We start from the raw sequence: 23,017 nt of genomic DNA on the forward strand, positions 1-23,017 counted from the left end.
TTCACCTGAGCAATTTACTAGAAAAATAAGAAAACAAAGAAAAAAATCACTTTTGTGAGGTGTTTTACCAGCAGCAAGAACCTCTTGCACTTGGCTCGGTTTTTCTTTGTAGAGTTTTGTTATTTTGCCTTTTATTAAAACCTTTTTGTTTCCAACACTACCACAGAAGCCATCCTACTGATTTTATGCCTTCTAAGGTAGCTGAGCTATCTTGGGTGTGAAATAGATCTCCAAGAGCTGATGAGACCTGGCTCAAGAAGACCCCTGTTTCTCCAGGTGTGTCCCCTGTGTCTCTGAGGGATGTGGGAGCCTCTGCAGAAACTGGGGATCTGCTGGAGGACACTTCCCTCCCTTTGTGACCACCAACCACAGCCTCATCTGAATTTTCCACAGCTTTGAAGCCCAGGGGCAAGATGGCAACAGACTGTGGGAGATCAAAATGCAGGAAAGAGGGAGATGAAAAGGGTGGATGACAACTGAGTTTCCATGACCACTTGTTTCTTGCTTTCCTCCAAAACTGGGGCACAGGAAAAAAGCCTGTTGGGTAAAAGGAAGGGAGAGAGGTAAAACCAGGGAGTCATGCCTAAGAGGGAAGCAGGATGCAGGAGAAGCTCTGTATTTGTCCCCAGTATGGAAAAGGCTGCAGTGTCATAAAGGGTTTTATTGATGGAAAGGATCACAGTTACACAATGAGGCTGCAGACCCCTCCACAGGACACTCTGAGGGGGGGAAATCTTGAGCCCTGCATCCCTTCTTCCATCAAAGAAGAAGGTGAGAGTGAGCTGGGCACTTCCCCATGCCAGGCTTTGCCATCAGGAGCAGTTCAAGACCTGGAAAGACAGGAGGCAACATCAGCAATGTCACTGCAGAGCAGAAGGGACAGAGCTCCCCCAAGCCCCAGTGATCCTGTGGCACCTTGCAAGAGAAACAACAGGGAATGTCCCCACTCCCAACTGTCCCTGTCCCCTGCTGCCCCATGTGCAAACAACTCCAGACCTGAACCCCAGCCATGCCCCTCACAGAGCTTCTTCCCAAAGAAGAATGGGGAATTTCTCCCCTAAGAGAGGAATGTGGGTAGGTTTCTGTAGCTGTCTTAGTTAACTCTTTAATTACAAAATCCAAAAAAGGGTTAAAATCAGAAATAAATCCTCACTCTGTGCCAACCCAGAGGCCAACAGCTCAGCTATGCTTGGCCAGAGGAGCTCAGGGGACTCCTGGATTTATTCTCATTCTAGCTCTCCCCAAAAGCACTGCAGTGCTGTGGTTGCCCCTTTTGTGACCCCTCAGTACCTGTCAGGCTCTCCCAGAGCTCAGCCAACGAAATTGATGACGACGAGATGGAGAATGGTGTTGGCAAAGAGGAAATCAGCAAAGGCCCGCTCGGGGGAGATGCCCTGGAACTCGCCCTTGTTCTGGGGGTTGATCTGGATCCGGAGGCAAACTGCACAGCAGAGCAAGAAGGAGCCATCAGTGAGCACAGGAGGAAATCGTGGAGGAAAGAAAAGCCTTCCTGGGGCAGCCCAGCCCAGAATGAGTCACTGTTCCCTTAGGGAGAAGTTACTCCATCGTTCCTAGAGAGGAGCAGGACACTGGCAGGGAATCTGGATGGGGCTGTGGTGGATTCAGTGCTCCCACAGCACCACACACACCACAGGGCGCCCAAATCCTGAGGGGAACAGGCTCAGAGCAGGCCTGGACTCACACAGGAGTGTAGATATTCCTCTGTCCTCTGCTGGGTGTGTCAGAAACACAGAATGATTTGGGCTGGAAGGACCTTAGAGATCTCATTCCAATCCCAGGGACACCTTCCACTATCCCAGGCTGCTCCAAGCCCCACCTAAACTCACCCTGGATGCCTCCAGGAATTCAGGCAGTCTGGGCACTTTGTGCCAGGTCCTCTCCACCCTCACAGGGAACAATTCCTTCCCAATATCCCACTATCCACCCATCCCTGCCCTCTGGCAGTGGGAAACCATTCTCCCTTGTCCTGTCACTCCAGCCCTTGTCCAAAATCCCTCTCCAGCTGTCTTGGAGCCCCTTTAGGCCATGGAAAGGGCTCTCAGATATCACTGCAACCTTCTCCTGTCCTGAACACCCCCAGCTCTTCCAAACCTGCACAGAAACAGGGCGGCTTTGGGGTATTTCGGGCAGCAGCACCGTGCAGGTGCCCCAGCGGGACTCTCAGTCCCTCCGAACTGCAAGGACAGCCGGGGGACAACGCTCCGGGCCGGCCCTGCAGCTGCAGAGCAGGGGAGCAGAACGGGGACCTGGGAAAGGCCGGGAGTGCTGAGGGCCCCGGGGGTGCTGAGGGCCCCGGGGCTCCGCGGGCAGGGGAATGGGGAGCTCGGAAAAGGCCAGGGGTGCTGAGGGCCCCGGGGCTCCCCGCTACAGGGCCAGCTCTGAGCGCTGCTGATTCCTGAGGCTCCCCGCCACCTCCGGGCAGAGGCTCAGGGTGAGCCCGACCCGCGCCACGGCCGTGAGGGGCCAGCACTGACCGCCCAGGATGAAGCTGCCGACGGCCGAGATGAAGCCGCTGAGGAAGGAGTTGAAGGGGAAGGTGCCGACGCCGAGGCAGTATCCGAACTGCAGAGCGCCCGTGAGCAGCACGTAGAGCAGGAAGGCGTCCAGCGCCTTGAGGCGCCCGGCGGTGCCGCCGCCGTACTCGGACAGAAAGCGCCGCGCCACAGCCCGCACCGAGCCCGCCATGACCGCCGCCCTCCGCTCTGCGCATGCGCCGCGTCGCCCGCCCGCACGGCGCGGGCGCGTACTGACGTGGCGGCGAGCTATAGGGGGAATTGCGCATGCGCTCAGGGGTTCGCGGTGTCCGCACCCCTGTGCTTGCAAAGAGCCAATAAGAGCGTAGAGCTGGCTGTTGCTGGGCAGATTAGAGAATTTTTCTTTCCAAAAGCCAATCAGAGCCCGGCGCTGCTTCTGGGGGCGGGGCTTTGCCTGAGGCGGCTTGGCTGAGGGGGTGTCAGGGATACCTGGCTGAGGGAATGTCTGGGGCTCCTCGCCGAAGGAATGTCCAGGGGGATTCCTGGACGAAGGAATGTCCTGGTGTTTGTGGCCGAAGGAGTGTCCGGGGGGGGTTCCTGGCTGAAGGAGTGTCCAGGGGACACTGATTCCCCTCCCGGGTAAAAGCAAAACGATCCCAGTCTGCCTCCTGCTGTTGGAAAATGATACGAAATTTAAATTTTTTTTGTAACTTTAGTCAGTTTTTTGTTCCCCTTTGCCGGGAGAAAGGAGTTGAAGTTTCTTTTCAAAGGATTGTCACTCAAGGTGTGATGAGCTTAACATCTCAGCAGGCTGGGAGCAGCACAGAAAAGACACAAAAGATAATGACCATTAATGAACATCAACTCAAACCTCACCCCTGGCATGGTCAGAGACACCTGGTCTGAGAAAAAATGAGAGAACCATGGAATGAGGACCTAATTAACATCAGAGCCCAACAGATCCATAACCAATAGGAAACCAAATGCTAAGAGCTGCATAACTTGAAACCAATGAACACTGAACAATGAATTTCCATGGGTTTTGACTGTGTAAGTATCTGAAAAATCCAGTAAAAAGTGATGTGTGATGGAAGGATTTTGTCTGCACACCCAGGCAATATGTTGTTGAGATATTGGATACAAGACAGATGATCAACTTTGGACCTGGTTGGCATAAGAGATTTGATAACAGGATGCCTTGGCAAGAGCAAACAGAACTTTGAGGATTAAATGAAGATTCAATCAGAGAGGTTTACCAGAAAAGAAAATTTCATTAAACTCTGCCAGCAAGAAAAGTTGTAATATGCTTGTGTATGTGATTTTAACCTAATCATTGTAGTAAACATTGCTAGTCTTCTTAAAAAAGTATATAAGCATTGGTAGTCCACAATAAATTTGGATTCTGATCACCAAATCGGTATTTTCTGTCCCTCTTCATCACCAACAATGTGTGGATGAAATTCTTTCTGTTGCACATCCTGGCCAGAATGAAGTAATGCCTTCATTCTCTAACACTAAATATGTTGTTGGAGGGCTTTTCTCGCAGTTTCAGTGACACTGCAAGGAAACCATAAAAAAAAAGTCTTTGATCCCAACAGTCACACAGATCTGATGGGCCTGAGGCTGGGTTGTGGGAATCACTTTGGCTGTGTGAGGTACAGCAGCTGTTCCAGGCCAGGGTCAGCTCTGAGGCGTTGGCAATTATCACAGAATTATTTTATGAAAAATCCTTTGCTAGGATTTTTTTCTTCTGAGAAGCTGAGAGGCCTCAGAAAGGAAATGTAAACAATAATTATCTGCTGCTGTGGAATTCAACAGGTGCATCTGGGATTGGTCTCATGTGGTTGTTTTTAATTAAGGGCCAATCACAGTCAGCTGGCTCAGACTCTGGTCAGTCTCAAGATTTTATTATCATTCCGTTCTATTCCTTTCAAGCCTTCTGATGAAATCCTTTCTTCTATTCTTTTAGTATAGTTTTAATATATTATTTTCTTTTAATATAATATATATCATAAAATAATAAATCAGCCTTCTGAAACACAGAGTCAAGATTCTCATCTCTTCCCTCGTCCTGGGACCCCTGTGAACACCACCCCAGGCAATCCTCTGTCAGCCACCACTCCCTGCTGAGTTTATGTTGGATCAATCCATTTTCTGACCCAGAGATGGGGTAACTCAGAGGTGTTTTAAAAACTTTTATTCCATTTCAGTCTCATGAGAAGGGTGAGACAATACAGATGTTATAATTCACGCAATCACAATCAGAACCCAATTATTTCTTAATTACAATACACTATAAGCATTCCTTGGCCTATCAGCTTTTGCCACACCATGCTGTAAATGCCTTAAATCCAATCATCTAAAATTACTCCTCATGGCTCTTACTACAATGCATCTTTCACAGTTCTATTTCTCCAAATTATCCAGTGGTATTGTCAATGCCATCCTTTGAAACTTTTTCCTATTTCCATTTCTCTCTCAGCAGTGTCTGTCCTGCTCCATGGCATTTCCAAGTCAGCATTTCTCATCTCCAGGTCTGCACACAGATGCACACTGGGTGAGCCTTCTGCCAGGCTGCACCCATGGGCTGATCTGGCACTAAATTCTTGCTGCTTGGCACTTGTGAGAGTGTATTGGGACAGCTGTGCACAGTACAAAAAAAAAACCCCAAAGGTGTTATTAGGATGGTGTGAGTCCAGTGGAGGACAAGCAAGTTTATCAGAGAACTGGGGCACGTCACACCTGAGGAGAAGCAGAGAGAAGACAAAGTCAAGAGGAGTCCACTGAAGGGGACTCAGAGACAAGTTAGAGCCAGACCTCTCACAAAGGGCTTCAAGTAAATCTTTTCTGCACAAAAATCACAAGGGGAGTTGTGGCACTGCAGGGAAGTTTATACATGCCCTGTTTGGAGATATCCACACTTACTGAGAGAAGGGCATGAGCAACCCTGTCCTGTTTTGATTTCAGCAAGGACTGGACCTCCAGAGGTCCTTCCCAATCTCATTTTCTCTGTGGTTTGATTATACTCTTGCTATTCTTTCACGAGTGTTTTCCCACAAGGTGTTTTTTTCAGATTTTGATACCTAATTGGTCCCTGAGGTTTGACACAGTGAGGAAACACAGGACTGTAATACCCTGCCACTATTATATAAAGGAGCTGAAGAGAGAGGAAATTTTTTTTTTTTGCCAGAAATCAATTGTCAAACCAAGTTAAGGAGGAACAGAATCAGACTCAGAATTCTCTTTGTAGCATCCTGGATTGTTGTGGATATACTGGTAACTACCTGGAGCATTTCTTAGAGTTTGGGTGTTGTTTTCTGAAGAATAGGGAAAGTTTAAAGGAGCATTGACTTGGAAAACTGACCTTTTAATCTTCAAACTAAAGTAAAAGCCTTTAGCTGTTACTGAGGGAGTTTTTTGGCTTAGGGGACCTCTCTCAACTTCAAGTTAAATCAGTCCATCTGTGGCATTGAATATATGTCCTATATTTAATATAGTTTGTTAGAGGGAAGTTTTGTATTGGTGTTTTTTGAGAAACAACCATAAGATGATGCCAATAAACTCCTGTGTTTTGCTTGAAAAGGGCTCTAAGGGGAAAGATTTGGTGGGAATAGTGCATTAAGAAGGGTTGTACCATCCCAGTTTCTAGCTATCCTTTTGTTTAACATTTCAGGAGGAAAATGTGAGTGTTTTGTTTGATATGGCTTATCAGCTAAATAAGATGGGCTTGCTTTTCCTGGAAATTCATTGTGTTGTTGTTTACTTCAGTCATTCAGAAATATCTGCAATGAGTCTGAAATTAATCTAAACCCAGATTAAACTATCCAGATAACATAATAGATTATATGAGTGCAAAACAAGACAGGGCAAGGAGGGCTGGTGTCTGGGAGGAAGAGTTGAAAAACCACAGATGGGATCTGGCAACCTGCAAGAACAGACTGTGCTTGAAGGGGATCAGACAGAGGTTCCAGGTTTCACTTCAGGAGGTGATGCCATGGTGGAGTTTGGCAGCAGAGCCACGGACAGGGTCACTGGGCAGAGAACACTGAGCTTGGGTGGGGTGCTTGGACACAGGGGCTCTGAAGAAGAAGGATCAGCATCAGAGCTGATCCACTGCAGTGTGGAGCTGAGGGTAAGCAAACAGGCAATGCCCTCACAGTTGTTGCCATTCCCTCAGTCCCACTGGTGCCTGCTGTAACATCCAGCACTGCTCTGTGCATTTTGCCTTCTCTCAGTAGTAGCCAGAAGCCTCAACTTTACAGCATTGCTGTCTGTCTGCCTCTTCTCTGAAGAGTCTCTACCTCTCTCTCTTCTCTTCTTCTACCTCTCTCTCTTTCCCTGCCTCCTTTTAACTGCAGTAACTTGCTCTTTTTACAATATTAATGTTTCCTTGCACCAATCTAACCTGCTTCAGAGTCAGTCTGTGAATGATTGCATTCCTCTGTGGTAAGTCTCTGGACACAGCAAAGTTCCCATTCTGGGCATTTGGCTCTTTTTTTTTTTGGTTTGTTGGAGTGTGGATGTTGTCAGATCATTCAGAGAGACCCAATAACAGCTTCTGCACCTCTCAGGAATTGTTTTAACTGGAGTGAGGACTGAGTCTTACAAATGGAGCTTGGGACTCCTTTTACATGACCAGGATTTTTAATACATGGTTATTGTGGCTGCTGCAGTCTTTTACAAGAGGTTTGTTGCTGGTATTGCCCTGTAATGTTAGCAAAGCCAAACTGACACATGTTCAGCTGTTTTCCAACAGTTCCCAAAACAGGTTTTCTTCTTTTTCTTGCCAGCTTTTTCAATGGTGTCTCAATGAACCACACAGCTGTAGTGGAGTTTGTCCTCCTGGGACTAGCTAACAGCCGCCAGTGGGAGATCACCCTCTTTGTGTTCCTTGGCATTGCCTACCTCTTGATCCTGCTTGGAAACATTTCTGTCATCAGCATCACTCTTACCAATAACTTCCTCCAGACCCCCATGTACTACTTCCTCAGGAATTTTGCCCTTTTGGAAATCACGTTCACCTCCACCTTCCTTCCCAGCACCCTGTACAGCCTCCTGACAGAGAGGAAGACAATTTCCCTGCCTGGCTGCTTCCTCCAGATGCTGCTTTTCTACTGCCTGGGTACCTGCACCCTTTTCTACATGGCAGTGATGTCCCTGGACCGCTATGTTGCCATCTGCCACCCCTTGCACTACCCAGCCATCATGAGCAGCAGATTCTGCCTGCAGCTGATCCTGGGCTGCTGGGCACTGACTTTTCTCCTGATGTTTCCCCCCACCATCATGACAGTGCAGTTGTCATTCTGTGGTCCCAATGTCATGAATCACTTTTACTGTGACGCTTCCCTGTTGTTGCAGCTGTCCTGCACAGACACAGGCTTCATCGAAGAGCTGATGTTCATCATACTCATCATCATCCTCCCCGGTACCCTGATAGTAACTGCTGTTTCTTACGGCTGCATTATTGTCACCATCTTGCTTATTCCATCATCAGCGGGCAGGAGGAAGGCATTTTCCACGTGCTCAGCTCACCTCCTGGTGGTGATGGTGTTTTACAGCACCTGTATTTACAGGTACATCCGCCCTGCCCAGCGAGGTGGGCAGGACTCTGACAAAGTTCTGTCTTTGTTCTTCTCCGTGCTGACTCAGACAGTCAACCCTTACATCTACTCACTCAGGAACAGGCAAGTCAAGCAAGCTTTAAAGGAGAAAATTCTGAAGTTTTCTGGCTCTCTGAGGCAGATGTGAATGGTGGAGTCTTGTGTTTTCTGATAATAAAATAATAATTATTCTGATAATAATAATTTCTCATCATAAAATAATAAATATAAGCCAAGATTTGCTTATCTCTCTCTTACTAATGGTTGCTTCATATGATCCCACCTTTGTCCAGAGTGGGTGCTTTTCTTTTATACTAGATGTGCTCTAATACAAATTTCACTGTGATATATCCAGGTTTTGACTGCCAAAATCTGTTCCTATAACATAGATCTTCCCAACCAGCAGTCTGGCTGTCCTCCAGTATGTTTGCAGGAAAGATATTCAAGGGAGAAGCTGAGAAGCAATAAAGCTGCAGAGAGCAGCAGTAGTAAGTCTGGTGTACAAGATCCTCATAGACGTTGTAAATGGCAAGAGAGCTGGGATCATCTATTGAAAAGTTTGAGAGGATTGTTAGAGAAATTAAGAACAAGTCAGTTGGAAGGAAATGAAGGAATCTGACTCCATGTTCTTAGAAGGCTAATTATTATATTATATTATATTGTATTGTATTGTATTGTATTGTATTGTATTGTATTGTATTATATTATATTATATTGTATTGTATTATGCTATACTAAAGCTATTCTAAAGAATACAGAAAGGATACAGACAGAAGGCTGAATGATACTAATGAAAAACTCATGACTGTCTCCAGAGCCCTGACACAGTTTGACAGTGGTTGGTCATTAAGTAAAAACAATTCACATGAAACCAATGAAACCATCACCTACCACATTCCAAAGCAGCAAAACACAGGAGAAGCAAATGAGATAATATTGTTCTCCTTTATTCTCTGAGGCTTCCCAGCTTCCCAGGAGAGAAATCCTGGTGAAGGGATTTTTCCAGAAAATATGATGGTGACAGTGCAGTAGCCCATCCAAGTATCTGAATTGTTTCCCAGGTGCAACATCTGTATTGTGAATTAAAGATGCTGATTTGAAATGGTTTGTGCTTTGTAGATGTTATGTAATTCCTCCTGTTGGCAATGAAAATATGCCAGCACAGAAAGGATTTTCTAATCTTCTGTTCCCTGGTGTCAGCTTTGCCTCAGCGTTCCCCCCTTGCTGGGATGGGTTAGCCTGAGTGAGTAACCAAATTCCCACTCACACCTTCCACCCCACAGTGGGAAAAGAGGAAAAACAGAAACAAAAACTCTCATAGAGTGAGATAAATACAGAGAGATGGTTTGCTAATTTCTACCAGGAGTGAAACACACTGGTTTTGGGGATGACCAATGTAATTTATTGCCAACTAAGATAGTTTAGATTGTGAGAAACAAAATTAAATACTAAACACCTGAATAAACAAGTTTGTTCATTCGTTCCAGAGTACTCCAGCACTGTGCCCAGCACACAGGGTGGGTGGGGAGGGTTATGGTCAGTGCATGTGGGTCCTCCACACGCTACAGAGATCACATTGAGCTACCAAGCCACAAAGCAAGTACAGAAACACCATTCTTATTAATAATTTTGTTTTTAGAACTTCAGCTTCCACAAAGCTGTGTTTACAATCACTACCATACGCACCTGAACCCTTCAACAGAATTCCTTGTCCTCCCTCTAATTCAGTAGAGATAATCCTTGATGCCAAGTACAATAATCCTTGATGCCAAGCACAATTCATGGAACATTTTGTTTCAGTCTTAGCTGTAAAGGCAGTTCCAGGTTTGGGGCTGGCTTTGGCTGTGTATAGTGAATCCAGGAATCTCCACCAGTAATTTTGACAGATGTGTGGATAGTCAGGGGAACTTGGAATGGTCCTTTCCACTTTTCCTTGAGTGATTCTTCACTCCAAGTCTGGACATATCCCCAATCTCCTGGACAGTGCAAGTGTGGTTGAACATCCAAGGTCACTGATGATGCCAAAACAATAAACCTATGCAAGGATGAGAGTGTTCTTTCCCAAAGTTTCCCAAACCCCCTCAAATTGTGATTCCTTACTGTATGTTTTCCCCTGGGTATAATTCCAGCCTGACATGTGCCAACAACTAGGGCTCTCAAAGCACTGAATAATCTTCTCAGGTTTTTACACTGTTGCTCCTCCACTGCTCATCTACAGTCTGACAAATAGAGAAGTGAAGGATACTCTGAGCAAAGTGATCAAGAAATGTGAATAATTCCTAAAGCTTAGGGAACTGTAAGCATTTTTTCCCTAAAAGACAATGAAAGAAAATAACGTTCTTGAGGAAAACTTCTCATTACATTTTTAGCCCTCAGAGCCTGTGACTAATAATACTTACCCTTGACTCTTTACTATCAAATTGGCTAATCTGAGTGACTTTAACTGCCCAAAGTGAGGATGAGGCACTTTTCTGTGGAAAAGGGTTGTCTCTTTATTAATTGCACCAGTTGCCTGGGTGTCCAGTTCAGATTTCATCTCAGCAGTGATTCCCCAAATCAGCCGATTGCAATCCCACTCCTCTGCACAGTGTCCCATTTCACTCTGTGATTCAGGACAGCTGAATCTTTAGATTTAAGGAATATTTTTTTAGACACCTAAAGATAGATCTAAAGATGAATGAAATCAAATTCAGAGGGAACAATCCAATCTCTTGTCTAAAGTAACTATACCAACATGACTAGAATTGTCTCAGTGGATGTGAATGCTACACAGCTGCAAGTGGGCATATTTTTTCAAAAATTAAATTACATGTGGTAAGTCTTAACTGGTTCCACACTTTTATACACTTCATATTCATATTAGTTTGTAATTGACATCCCAGCTGTTTTCAGCCATTTATGTGAACTTCAAAACTTTTCTTTTCTAGGCCAAACACTGATGGCAGAAGTTAACACAAGTTCTACAGACATGCAGAATTTACCAGCATCCTCTTTAAGGTTTATCTCACAGAGCAGAGAGGGATGTGCTGAAGCTCTGATGGGACAGAGGACAGGGCTGCATTTAAACCTGCATGTTTGAATGCAGGGCTCACCCAGAGCAGGGTGCAGGGAGGGAGCTGGGAGCTGGGGTGGCTGCTGGGTCCAAAGGGGTCGGCGGTGTGTGATGCAGTCACAGTGTTGCAGTGAGTGATGCAGTGACAGGGATGCAGTCACTCTGTTGCAGTCACTGTGTTGCAGTGAGTGATGCAGTGACAGGGATGCAGTCACACTGTTGCAGTCACTGTGTTGCAGTGAGTGATGCAGTGACAGTGTTGCAGTCACACTGTTGCAGTCACTGTGTTGCAGTGACAGTGTTGCAGTGACTGTGTGTGTTGCAGTCACACTGTTGCAGTGACAGAGTTGCAGTGACCATGTTGCGGTCACACTGTTGCAGTCACTCTGTTGCAGTGACAGTGATGCAGTCGCTGTGCATTGCAGTGACAGTGTTGCAGTCACTCTGTTGCAGTCACAGTGTTGTGGCCACACTGTTGCAGCCACAATGTTGCAGTCACTCTTGCAGTCACTCTGTTGCAGTCACAGTGTTGCACACTGTTGCAGTGACAGTGTTGTGGTGACAGTGTTGCAGTCACTCTGTTGCAGTCACAGTGTTGCAGTCACAATGTTGCAGTCACTCTCTTGCAGCCACACTGTTGCAGTGACAGTGTTGCAGTGACAGTGTTGCAGTCACTCTCTTGCAGCCACACTTGCAGTCACAGTGTTGCAGTCACAGTGTTGCAGTCACTCTCTTGCAGCCACACTGTTGCAGTGACAGCTCTGGGCTGAGCCCTGCAGCTGACACTTGCAGAGCAGGCTCTGCCTCTGCCCATGGCTTGGCAGAGCAGGTTTGTGTCCGTGCCATTTCCTTTGCCCTGCCTGGGGTGATGCTGACAGAAAGCACCACCTTGGCACTGCCTGGGCCCTGCTCTTTGACTTCTGAGAGGGAACGCTGGAGCAGGAGACGTTTGAGGCTTGCTGAGCTGTCTGTAATCAAAGTCTGTGAGTCTGTGCTCTAATGAGCCCTGCTGGGAACACTTTGTCCAACTCTCTCACCTCGCACTGGGCTCTATTAAAGCTCACAGTAAGTTTGTTCCTGCTCCTGCCTTGTCATTTCCTCAAGGCACTTTGCCAGCTTGTGCCACAGCCACGAGGAACTGGGATGTGGCACCACGGTCCTGCAGGGGCTCATTAAAAAGCTGACAGCCATAATGAGCTCTGTGGTTGTTCCTGTGCTGGAAGCATTGTGTGGTTAATTAGGGAGCTCCCAGCGGTGTTTCAGTGAATACCTACAGCTTAATTTCTGTTTGTCTTTTGTTCTAATTACCTGTGACAGGGAGAATGGAAATGGAAACATTTTAATAGGGAATTAGTCCTGTTTATACCCTGGTGGGAATCAGGCAGAGAGAGGAAAATATCTTTGGGACCAAGCAGGGAGAGACCTGAGTCAAAGTTTGATTCATGTGCTGGCAATAAGACAATTCTTATTCCAGCCTCTTCTCCTGTTTACTGCAACCCACAGAAGTGCCAAAGGCTTTGTTTGTAAAGCCTTTCTCTGCTCTAATTAGCACTACCTTTACTTGCTGTACTAATTATACACAGAGACAGAAGCAATATTCATCGCCATTGCAAAAGGCTTTCAAGGCCTTTTGCAATGAGTGAAAGAAAAAAAATCCTAATTAACAAATAATGTCATATATTTTACTTTGATTCCCCTGCACTCCAGTTTTCCCAGGACATGAACCCTGAAAAGAACTGGCTCAGTGGGGAGATGGACAGCTCATAGAAATTTTCAGGCACAATTAAGAATAAGAAATATTAAACAATAAATGAAGAAAAACCGAATATCTACCTGGTGATCAAGATGAGTTGTGTGACTCAAATGTCTGTACTGGGGCCTGTTGCAATACTGCAAGGCTAATAAAATAAAATTATTCTTTTAAATTAAAAGACAGTAGATAAACCACTTAGTTATTAGAATGTATATAAAGAAGATGATTAGCATCTTAATTATTAGATTAGATATAAGAAAGAAATTTTTGATGATGAGGGTGTCAAAACAATTAAATGGGCTGCCCAGAGAGCTTTAGATGCCCCTTCCCTGGAGACATTCAAGGCTGGGTGGTGCTCTGAGTAACTTGGTCTAGCAGAAGGTGTCCCTGCTCATTGCTTAGGGGTTGAATTAGATGATCCCTTACTACTGAAATTATTCTAGGATGCTGTTTCCAACAGCTTGAGGGAGGTGATGCTTCCCTTCTACTCAGTACTAATGAGATGGCACCTGGAGTACTGTGGGTCCTGAGCTCCCAGTAAAAGAGACTCAGATGTGCTGGGGAGAGTTCAGCAAAGGGGCCTGGAGATGATGGAGGGACTGGAACATCTCTCCTACAGGGAATGCCTGGTACAGCTGAGTTTTTACCCTGGAAAGAGCAGGTTGTGGTGGGACATTACCCATGGATGTAAATCTCTGAAGGTAGGATATAAGTAGGAGAAATACAGGTTAATTTCAGAGTGGTGTGCAGTGACAGGACAAGAGGCAATGGGCACAAACTGACACATGAGAGGCTCTGTCTGAGCATCAGCAAACACTTTTATCTGTGAGGGTGACCAAGCACTGGTACAGCTTGGCCAGGGAGGTTGTGGTGTCTCCATGCTTAGAGATGTTCCAAAACCAGCTGGAACTGGTCCTGAGCAATTGGTGCTTTAGGTGGCCATGCTTGAGCAGGGGCATTGGACCAGACAACAGCTGAAGGTCCCTTCCCATCTCGATCCTTTGGTGTGACTCTAGGGCAGTGTCAGTGTGCAGCAGAGTAGAAAACAGCTCCCGTTGATGCTCTGGTGACCATCTGCATGCAAGGTTTCCTGTGCATGACCAGTTGTTTGCAGACAGTGTCTTCAGGGTGAGGAATGCTACAGTGGTTGCACCAGAAAGGCTACAGTGGGGGCAGCTCTGGGGTGATACCATCAGAGCAGGAAAGGGAGCTGGTGGTGAGCAGGGATGTGGTGGTGAGCAGGGATGTGGTGTTCAGCACAGTCACCACCATGAGAACAGACCAAGGGCTGCCTTCACACTGCTCTGACACCAGACACAGTTCCAGAGGTGTGACCCACCTTGGGCCAGGGTTAAGCCACTCAATGAAGCTGGTGGTGCTGGACACAGCACCCCAAGTGTGCCTCACAGGGCTGAGCAGAGGGGCACTGTCCCCTCCTGTGAGCACACTCTTCCTGATGCACCTCAGGATCCTTTTGGCCCTCCTAGCCCCAAGGGCACACTGCCAGCTCATGGTCACCTTGTCACCCACCAAAAGCCCCAGGTCCTTCTCGGCAGAGCTGCTCTCTAGTAGGTCAGCCCCCAGCCTGGTACTTGGGGTTATTCCTCCCCCAGTGCAGGACCCTACACTTGTCCTTGTTGAATTTCTTTAGGTTTCTCTCTGCCCAACTCTCCAGCCTGTCAAAGTCCCACTGAAAGACAGAACAGCCTCCAGTTCTGCATCATCATCAAACATGCTGGGGGTACATTCTGTGCCTTCTTAGATAAATGATCAGGAAAAAAAAAACCCTAAAAGAAATGCAACTCTTCCTCACACAAGTGACCAGGCTTGTTTCTGCAATACTGCTTTGACCTCCCCCATATTTGACATTTTCTATCCCATGACCACACCACAAGGGCACCTCCTGGCCCAGTCAGGTCTGATCAGCTGATCCAGTGGGAGACAGTTTCCAGTTCTACCCACAGGCATTTTAGAGGTGTAAAGAAAATGCTTCACCTGGAGTTCAAGGAAATTGAAAGGGAAACAGGGTGTAAACAGGCTGGCTGGTCTTCATTCTGTCTAAGCATCCTGAGAGGGATTCAGGTTGGTACTAGAAACCCACCTGATCTCCCCTTGCATGTGGAGATGCCTGTTTCTGAAAGGATAAATGTTCTGTACAGGCTGTACCTGCTGGCTGGACTGCAAGGGGCTGATGGAGACAAGGGGAGCATTTGGGGACTGAGACCTGTCCTGCATGTCCCACCTATGCCCAGGTTCCCCCAGAATGTCACCTCCTCATTCTCACACTCAGGATTTGAATCCAGCTCCCAAAAAGGCTGCAGACACAAGTGAGTTTGAACATGCTTTTATTGATGGCCAGAAGCAGAGCTGGAGCAGCAGTGGGAGGAAGGGACTGCAAGGGGAAGCTGGGTGTACTTGGGAGCTGCATTTGTAGCTTGCCACGGAGACTCTCCTTAGTGCCAAAGCTGTACCTGCACCACAGGGGCTTCTCTGACTCCACTCGAGCTGCCCCTGGGAGCTTCTGAGCACCAGCAGGTGTTGGATGCATTGTGGAGAATTTTAGTCAGAGAATGGAGAGCAAGGAATTGCCTTGCGTGAAAACTTCTTCAGCTGCTTACGGATCCAGGGCTCAAAATACGCGACCCTGGTGAATACCTCAGGGGAGAGGTGGTCACCATATCCATGAGAAACAATGCCATGAGCCTTCTCATTGCAGACTAATGGGCCACCAGAATCACCCTGTGCCATGAAAGGAGTGAGAGGGGTCAGACATGCCACAGCTCAGCTCTCCCTGCCTTAAGCAGCAAGTTTCCTCTTCCCTCCCTCCAGGGGATGAACCTCCTCTTCCAAGCACCTCCCTCCCTCCAGACCCAGCTCCCAGCGTTTGTAGCTGCCTCACTACTCCTCTAAGCCCACCCATGAAAGAATTCGGGCCTGGAGGCTCTCAGAGATTCAAAAACTCTAAAAGAACATTGACGTTAGACATGGGGAAATAGCTAAGCCATCTGAGCAAGGATATCACAAGGAATTTACACCCCAAAGCACTGGTCAGGCTGGGTAGAACATCCCCAGGTAAGTAAAAAAGCAACTGTTGCTGATAGTTGGAAAATGCACCCCAATTCAGGGAGCACATCAGCTTCAGAGCTTCTGTGAGGACCCTCAGCTCATCATTCTGAAGGTCCTGGTTCATTCTGGTGTCCTTTTGCTTTCACCCGGGAACTAAGCTGAATTTCCATTGCCAACCTCCTCCCAAGCTTGCAGCCCAAAACAACACTTACCTTGTAAGATGATTTTTTATGGTTTTTATCACCAACACAGATCATAGACTGACGCTGGTAGTTAGGGAAAAGCTGCTGACAGATTTCCCCGTTTTGCACCTTCAGTTTCACCTCCCTCAAGACATCACTCATCACCTCTTCCTCAGATGTGCATCCCCAGCCAGACACCGTGCATAAATCTCCTACTCTCACACGTTCATTTTTCTTGGGAATGGAAATACATCGCACATTCTCATTGATCTCAGCATTTTCCTCCAGCTGTCAGGCAGAGAGAACACGGGGTTAGAACCAGCAAAGGATTAGGAGCAAGTTCAGAGTTTGGGGAGGTGAGCAGGGGGAGATCCCTCAGGCAGGAAGGATCAGTTGGGCCATACCTTCAGCAGCACAATGTCATTTTTGAAGTCATCGGGGGAATATTTAGGATGGATGACCCATTTTGCAGCACGGATCTTCTGCCAGCTCTCTTCTTTCCTCCTTATGTTGTGGGCTCCCAGAATCACAGTGACCCTCACTCTCCTGCCAGGAAACACCAACACATCCCAGCTGCATTGACAGGAACAGCCCCAGGGCAGGTGGCTGAGGGAGGTGGTGTTTGAGAAACCCCCCCAGAGCAGCTCTCAGCAAGTTCTCCTCTCTCACCTGGGCTCCTTCCAGAGCCCAGCTGAGGATCCCTCACCCCACACTGACACAGGTGGCAGCTGCCCCGTGCTGAGCACAAAGGGAAGCAGGGCAGGGGAGACACTGGAGCCCTTCTCCAGCAGCAGCAGCAGCAGCTCTAAGCCATGGGAGGAACCATGACCCTGGAGACCCCTGTGAGCATTCCTGTCCCCAAGGACACTCAGCCTCAATCAGGCAGACAATTCCTGCACTCACAGAGGAGAGCTCAGCTCCAGAGATCCCTGCTCTGCCTCAAGAGACACAGGGTACTGTTTCAGCCCAGAGCAGGGCTGTGCCCTCTGGGACAATGTGAGACTGGAAAAAATCACCTGTGCAAGAACAATGGAGTCTTACCCTTTTTTATGCACACAGTGAGCTGCTGAGAGCACTGCGTCTGGGCGAATCAGGAACCCTCCACACTTAGTAGTTTCTGAGCCACTTTCAATTTCTAAAAAAGCCATGTAGGGTCTGGAGTGGGCATCAGCTTCCGTTCCACCAATGATCCTTCCTGGAAGAGAGATGGGAAATGTTAATATGAATGTCAAATACAAATGTTAATATGCTGCTGTTTCCTGTCAAGTTTGGGGCTGCATGAAAGGAAAGGCTCATCCTCTAATGCCAGGTGCCAGTGATCCCAACATCTCTCCTTCCTGCGGCTGTCCAAGGCAGTGGGGCTGCCCAAAGGAGAGAAAGACAAGCAGCACTGACTGGGGTCTGACCAGCCCTGGCTCTGGATGACTCAAATGCCATCAAGGGCACAGCTCTAGTGCCTCTAATGCCTCACTGGCTTCAGGCACAGGCTGAGCTGGGAGATGAGAGGAGAGAGGAAAGTGGGAGAGCAGAGACAGGAGAGAAGGTGAGGCAGGAGCCTTGCCTGAGACTGACTGCTCAGAGTCCATCTGTGCCCTTGCATCTTCCTGCCCAAGGCCCATCTCTGTGTACTCACCAGCCCCAGCCCAGGGCAGAAGGACAAAAGCATTTGTGAGCAGAAGGAGCAGCAGCATCTCCCACCACTGTCCTGATGAGACAAAGCAGTAGCTGTGGCCAGGCAGGAGACAGGTACAGAATGGCAGGTCCAGAACCTCTATATATGTCATGTGGAGCTGACACAGGAAACCTCAGCCTGCCTCTAGCTGTGTCATTTACTGTTTTGGTCTCACAACCCCCAAACTGTGGCTTGGTGAGGGGCTCATGTCACGTTCTCTGCGCTTTTGTCACAATCTTCTCAAAAAATGGAGAGATCTGGGCTGGTTCAGAGCACCCACAGTGCACAGGGAGAGGAAAGGGGTGTCTGGTACGTGTATATCCCATCAGAGACCTTTGGAGAGAGCCTCTGGGACCCTGCATGAAGGGTGCTTCCACCTGGATTTTTTTTTCTTTTTGTTTTTTGTTTCCCCTTGTCCTCTGATAGCAATAGGGAGAGCTGGCCAGGGTCAGGCAAAGTTCCTGGTTTTTATCAGAGGGGCTGACTGCCATCAGAGATGTTCTTGGGAAATCAGAAACCACCAGTCAGGGTCACTAAGGGACAAGGCCAGTGGAGCCCCATCACCTCAGCCCTGGTGTTCATGGGGATCTGACAAGTCCATGGTGATGAGCAAGTCTGAGGTGCAGCTGGGGAGTCATTCTGTGAGCCCAGTCCAGACCAGCAGGTGCTCTGGGCAGGTGCAGTGTGGCATTTTTGGGGTCCCCCGTCATGGGGAGGAAATGATGAATCTGACTCCATGTTCTCAGAAGGCTAATTTATTATTTTATGTCACAATATTATATTAAAGAATGCTATACTGAAACTTTAGTAAAGAATACAGAAAGGATACTTACAAAAGGCTTAACAAGATAATAATTAAAAACTCATGACTCTTTCCTCAGAGTGCGACACAGCCTGACCATGACTGGTCATTAAATCAAAACAATTCAAATGTTGGATAAACAATCTCCAACCACATTCCAGAGCAGCAAAACACAGGAGAAGCAAATGAGATGATATTGTTTTCCTTTTTCTCTGAGGCTTCTCAGCTTCCCAGGAGAAGAACTCCATGTGAAGGGTTTTTTCCTGAAAATATGACAGTGACATTTCACCCTTTTTGTATAATTAAACTGAAAAGACACTGTGTTTGTAATTCTTCTGCTGGGCCCTTGCAGAAGAAAGAACAAACACATCTCGAGAGGTTTATCCGTTGCCAATCAAAACCTCCATCAATTGCTGATGTGGAATGATCAAGGAGATTCTTTACATGTAGAACATCAACGTCTATCATATCACTAAAACAAGGCTTACAATATAGAAAATGCAAAAGTCAATGCAAAGAACTGTTCATTGTTTCAAGTCCAAACAGCTGAGTTTCAGGAGAAAGTCCACTGACTGGAGATGTTGCTCTTTGACATCCCTGAAAGGTCCTTTTGGTCATGAAACAGACTTGCAGAATCCTGAAACAAAAACTGCTAAAGAAAATCAACAATTATTAAAAATCCATTGATAATTATCAACCAATATTGAGAAAATTTCTGGGATGCCGTGGCCACAGCCGTTAATTGAAATATTTGGGCTGAAGCTGATTCATGGCTTTGAATACTTTGACCTGATAGCTCTTTCCACTTATTTTATTTTATTTTATTTTATTTTATTTTATTTTATTTTATTTTATTTTATTTTATTTTATTTTAACGCAGAATGATTAGCAGCAGCAGAGGGTTTTAGGAACCTGAATGTCACCTCCTCATTCTCACACTCAGGGTTTGAATCCAGCTCCCAAGAAGGCTGCAGAGACAAGTGAGTTTGAACATGCTTTTATTGATGGCCAGAAGCAGAGCTGGAGCAGCAGTGGGAGGAAGGGAGCAATGGGAAGCTGGGTGTACTTGGGAGCTGCATTTGTAGCTTGCCACGGAGACTCAGTGCCAAAGCTGTGCCTGCACCACAGGGGCTTCTCTGACTCCACCTCAGCTGCCCCTGGGAGCTTCTGAGCACCAGCAGGTGTTGGATGCATTGTGGAGAAGGGGCAATGAGCATTTTAGTCAGAGAATGGAAAGCAAGAAATTGCCTTGCGTGAAAACTTCTTTAGCTGCTTACGGATCCAGGGCTCAAAGTATGAGATCCTGGTGAATACCTCAGGGGAGAGACGGCCACCACATCCATGAGAAACAATGCCATGAGCCTTCTCATTGCAGACTAATGGGCCACCAGAATCACCCTGTGCCATGAAAGGAGTGAGAGGGGTCAGACATGCCACAGCTCAGCTCTCCCTGCCTTAAGCAGCAATTTTCCTCTTCCCTCCCTCCAGGGGATGAACCTCCTCTTCCAAGCACCTCCCTCCCTCCAGACCCAGCTCCCAGCGTTTGTAGCTGCCTCACTACTCCTCTAAGCCACCCATGAAAGAATTCGGGCCTGGAGGCTCTCGGAGTTTCAAAAACTCTAAAAGAACATTTACCTACTTCAGACATGGGGAAATAGCTAAGCCATCTGAGCAAGGATATCACAAGGAATTTACACCCCAAAGCACTGGTCAGGCTGGGTAGAACATCCTCAGGTAAGTAAAAAAGCAACTGTTGCTGATAGTTGGAAAATGCACCCCAATTCGGGGAGCACATCAGCTTCAGAGCTTCTGTGAGGACCCTCAGCTCATCATTCTGAAGGTCCTGGTTCATTGGGGTGTCCTTTTGCTTTCACCCGGGAACTAAGCTGAATTTCCTTTGCCAGCCTCCTCCCAAGCTTGCAGCCCAAAACAACACTTACATGGGAAGTTACATTTTCACTGTTTTCATCACCAACACAGATCATAGAGTGACGCTGGTATCTCCTGGAAAGCTGCTCACATACTTCCTCATTTTGCACCTCCAGTTCCACCTCCCTCAAGACATCACTCATCACCCCTTTCTTAGATGTCCATCCCCAGCCAGACACCGTGCATAAATCTCCTACTCTCACACGTTCATTTTTCTTGGGAATGGAAATACATCGCACATTCTCATTGATCTCAGCATTTTCCTCCAGCTGTCAGGCAGAGAGAACACGGGGTTAGAACCAGCAAAGGATTAGGAGCAAGTTCAGAGTTTGGGGAGGTGAGCAGGGGGAGATCCCTCAGGCAGGAAGGATCTGTTGGGCCATACCTTCAGCAGCACAATGTCATTTTTCCCGACATTACGGGAATATTTAGGATGGATGACCCATTTTGCAGCACAGATCTTCTGCTGGCTACATTCTTCGTCCATTATGTTGTGGGCCCCCAGAATCACAGTGACGTTCACTATGCTGCCAGGAAACACCAACACATCCCAGCTGCATTGACAGGAACAGCCCCAGGGCAGGTGGCTGAGGGAGGTGGTGTTTGAGAAACCCCCCCAGAGCAGCTCTCAGCAAGTTCTCCTCTCTCACCTGGGCTCCTTCCAGAGCCCAGCTGAGGATCCCTCACCCCACACTGACACAGGTGGCAGCTGCCCCGTGCTGAGCACAAAGGGAAGCAGGGCAGGGGAGACACTGGAGCCCTTCTCCAGCAGCAGCAGCAGCAGCTCTAAGCCATGGGAGGAACCATGACCCTGGAGACCCCTGTGAGCATTCCTGTCCCCAAGGACACTCAGCCCCAATCAGGCAGACAATTCCTGCACTCACAGAGGAGAGCTCAGCTCCAGAGATCCCTGCTCTGCCTCAAGAGACACAGGGTACTGTTTCAGCCCAGAGCAGGGCTGTGACCTCTGGGACAATGTGAGACTGGAAAAAATCACCTGTGCAAGAACAATGGAGTCTTACTTTTTTATATCCATACAGTGAGCTGCTGAGAGCACTGCGTCTGGGCGAATCAGGAACCCTCCACACTTACTACTGTTTGTCTTATTTTGAACTTCTAAAAAAGCCATGTAGGGTCTGGAGTGGGCCTTAACTTTTTGTCCACCAATGATCCTTCCTGGAAGAGAGATGGGAAATGTTAATATGAATGTCAAATACAAATGTTAATATGCTGCTGTTTCCTGTCAAGTTTGGGGCTGCATGAAAGGAAAGGCTCATCCTCTAATGCCAGGTGCCAGTGATCCCAACATCTCTCCTTCCTGCGGCTGTCCAAGGCAGTGGGGCTGCCCAAAGGAGAGAAAGACAAGCAGCACTGACGGGAGTCTGACCAGCCCTGGCTCTGGATGACTCAAATGCCATCAAGGGCACAGCTCTAGTGCCTCTAATGCCTCATTGGCTTCAGGCACAGGCTGAGCTGGGAGATGAGAGGAGAGAGGAAAGTGGGAGAGCAGAGACAGGAGAGAAGGTGAGGCAGGAGCCTTGCCTGAGACTGACTGCTCAGAGTCCATCTGTGCCCTTGCATCTTCCTGCCCAAGGCCCATCTCTGTGTACTCACCAGCCCCAGCCCAGGGCAGAAGGACAAAAGCATTTGTGAGCAGAAGGAGCAGCAGCATCTCCCACCACTGTCCTGATGAGACAAAGCAGTAGCTGTGGCCAGGCAGGAGACAGGTACAGAATGGCAGGTCCAGAACCTCTATATATGTCATGTGGAGCTGACACAGGAAACCTCAGCCTGCCTCTAGCTGTGTCATTTACTGTTTTGGTCTCACAACCCCCAAACTGTGGCTTGGTGAGGGGCTCATGTCACGTTCTCTGCGCTTTTGTCACAATCTTCTCAAAAAGCTGGAGAGATCTGGGCTGGTTCAGAGCACCCACAGTGCACAGGGAGAGGAAAGGGGTGTCTGGTACGTGTATATCCCATCAGAGTCCTTTGGAGAGAGCCTCTGGGACCCTGCATGAAGGGTGCTTCCTCCTGGATTTTTTTTTTCTTTTTGTTTTTTGTTTCCCCCTGTCCTCTGATAGCAATAGGGAGAGCTGGCCAGGGTCAGGCAAAGTTCCTGGTTTTTATCAGAGGGGCTGACTGCCATCAGAGATGTCCTTGGGAAATCAGAAACCACCAGTCAGGGTCACTAAGGGACAAGGCCAGTGGAGCCCCATCACCTCAGCCCTGGTGTTCATGGGGATCTGACAAGTCCATGGTGATGAGCAAGTCTGAGGTGCAGCTGGGGAGTCATTCTGTGAGCCCAGTCCAGTCCAGCAGGTGCTCTGGGCAGGTGCAGGGCTGGCTGAGACACAGCTGGAGCTCAGGTGAGGACCAGGCTCAGGGTGTCCCCATGAGAAGGGAGCAGCCCTGCCTGGGCCCTCTCTCAGTCCTCCCTGGCAGCTCTGGTTCGGTGTTACAGCCTGG

At 47.8% G+C, this 23,017-nt stretch overlaps 4 protein-coding genes across 4 annotated transcripts; 1 reads left to right on the plus strand and 3 right to left on the minus strand.

The window, feature by feature from the left end:
* Window positions 1-646: 646 nt before the first annotated feature.
* On the minus strand, window positions 647-2,737 carry DAD1 (defender against cell death 1). Its single transcript, XM_066566922.1, has 3 exons — window positions 2,496-2,737; window positions 1,291-1,441; window positions 647-830 (listed from the first exon to the last, which is right to left on the minus strand). Exons 1-2 carry the CDS (start codon window positions 2,704-2,706, stop codon window positions 1,311-1,313), a joined length of 342 nt encoding a protein of 113 aa, XP_066423019.1. The 5' UTR covers window positions 2,707-2,737; the 3' UTR covers window positions 647-830; window positions 1,291-1,310.
* A 4,567-nt stretch (window positions 2,738-7,304) lies between these two features.
* LOC136567164 (olfactory receptor 6E1-like) lies at window positions 7,305-8,243 on the plus strand. The gene has a single exon (XM_066566664.1). It carries the CDS (start codon window positions 7,305-7,307, stop codon window positions 8,241-8,243), a length of 939 nt encoding a protein of 312 aa, XP_066422761.1.
* A 7,216-nt stretch (window positions 8,244-15,459) lies between these two features.
* On the minus strand, window positions 15,460-17,839 carry LOC136567255 (cathepsin G-like). Its single transcript, XM_066566788.1, has 5 exons — window positions 17,782-17,839; window positions 17,190-17,343; window positions 16,553-16,694; window positions 16,179-16,436; window positions 15,460-15,639 (listed from the first exon to the last, which is right to left on the minus strand). Exons 1-5 carry the CDS (start codon window positions 17,837-17,839, stop codon window positions 15,460-15,462), a joined length of 792 nt encoding a protein of 263 aa, XP_066422885.1.
* Window positions 17,840-19,840: 2,001 nt separating this feature from the next.
* On the minus strand, window positions 19,841-22,258 carry LOC136567165 (cathepsin G-like). The gene is made up of 5 exons (XM_066566665.1): window positions 22,166-22,258; window positions 21,574-21,727; window positions 20,937-21,078; window positions 20,563-20,820; window positions 19,841-20,020 (listed from the first exon to the last, which is right to left on the minus strand). Exons 1-5 carry the CDS (start codon window positions 22,221-22,223, stop codon window positions 19,841-19,843), a joined length of 792 nt encoding a protein of 263 aa, XP_066422762.1. The 5' UTR covers window positions 22,224-22,258.
* Between the last annotated feature and the right edge of the window lie 759 nt (window positions 22,259-23,017).

This window comes from Molothrus aeneus, chromosome 28 (genome assembly GCF_037042795.1).
Source record: "Molothrus aeneus isolate 106 chromosome 28, BPBGC_Maene_1.0, whole genome shotgun sequence".
In the NCBI taxonomy this organism is placed as follows: domain Eukaryota; kingdom Metazoa; phylum Chordata; class Aves; order Passeriformes; family Icteridae; genus Molothrus; species Molothrus aeneus.

What these genes read in the sequence shown, in the direction of transcription:
- LOC136567164 (XM_066566664.1), top strand. Translation starts at nt 7,305, where the DNA reads ATGAACCACACAGCTGTAGTGGAGTTTGTCCTCCTGGGACTAGCTAAC.
- DAD1 (XM_066566922.1), bottom strand. Translation starts at nt 2,706, where the DNA reads ATGGCGGGCTCGGTGCGGGCTGTGGCGCGGCGCTTTCTGTCCGAGTAC. An exon ending in CGGCAGCTTCATCCTGGGCG is followed by an intron (nt 1,442 to 2,495) that starts GTCAGTGCTGGC and finishes TCTGCTGTGCAG; the next exon opens with TTTGCCTCCGGATCCAGATC.
- LOC136567255 (XM_066566788.1), bottom strand. Translation starts at nt 17,839, where the DNA reads ATGCTGCTGCTCCTTCTGCTCACAAATGCTTTTGTCCTTCTGCCCTGG. An exon ending in ATGACATTGTGCTGCTGAAG is followed by an intron (nt 16,437 to 16,552) that starts GTATGGCCCAAC and finishes TCTGCCTGACAG; the next exon opens with CTGGAGGAAAATGCTGAGAT. An exon ending in ATAAAAAATCATCTTACAAG is followed by an intron (nt 15,640 to 16,178) that starts GTAAGTGTTGTT and finishes TTCATGGCACAG; the next exon opens with GGTGATTCTGGTGGCCCATT.
- LOC136567165 (XM_066566665.1), bottom strand. Translation starts at nt 22,223, where the DNA reads ATGCTGCTGCTCCTTCTGCTCACAAATGCTTTTGTCCTTCTGCCCTGG. An exon ending in TCTGCCCTGGGCTGGGGCTG is followed by an intron (nt 21,728 to 22,165) that starts GTGAGTACACAG and finishes TCTCTCTTCCAG; the next exon opens with GAAGGATCATTGGTGGACAA. An exon ending in GTGAAAATGTAACTTCCCAT is followed by an intron (nt 20,021 to 20,562) that starts GTAAGTGTTGTT and finishes TTCATGGCACAG; the next exon opens with GGTGATTCTGGTGGCCCATT.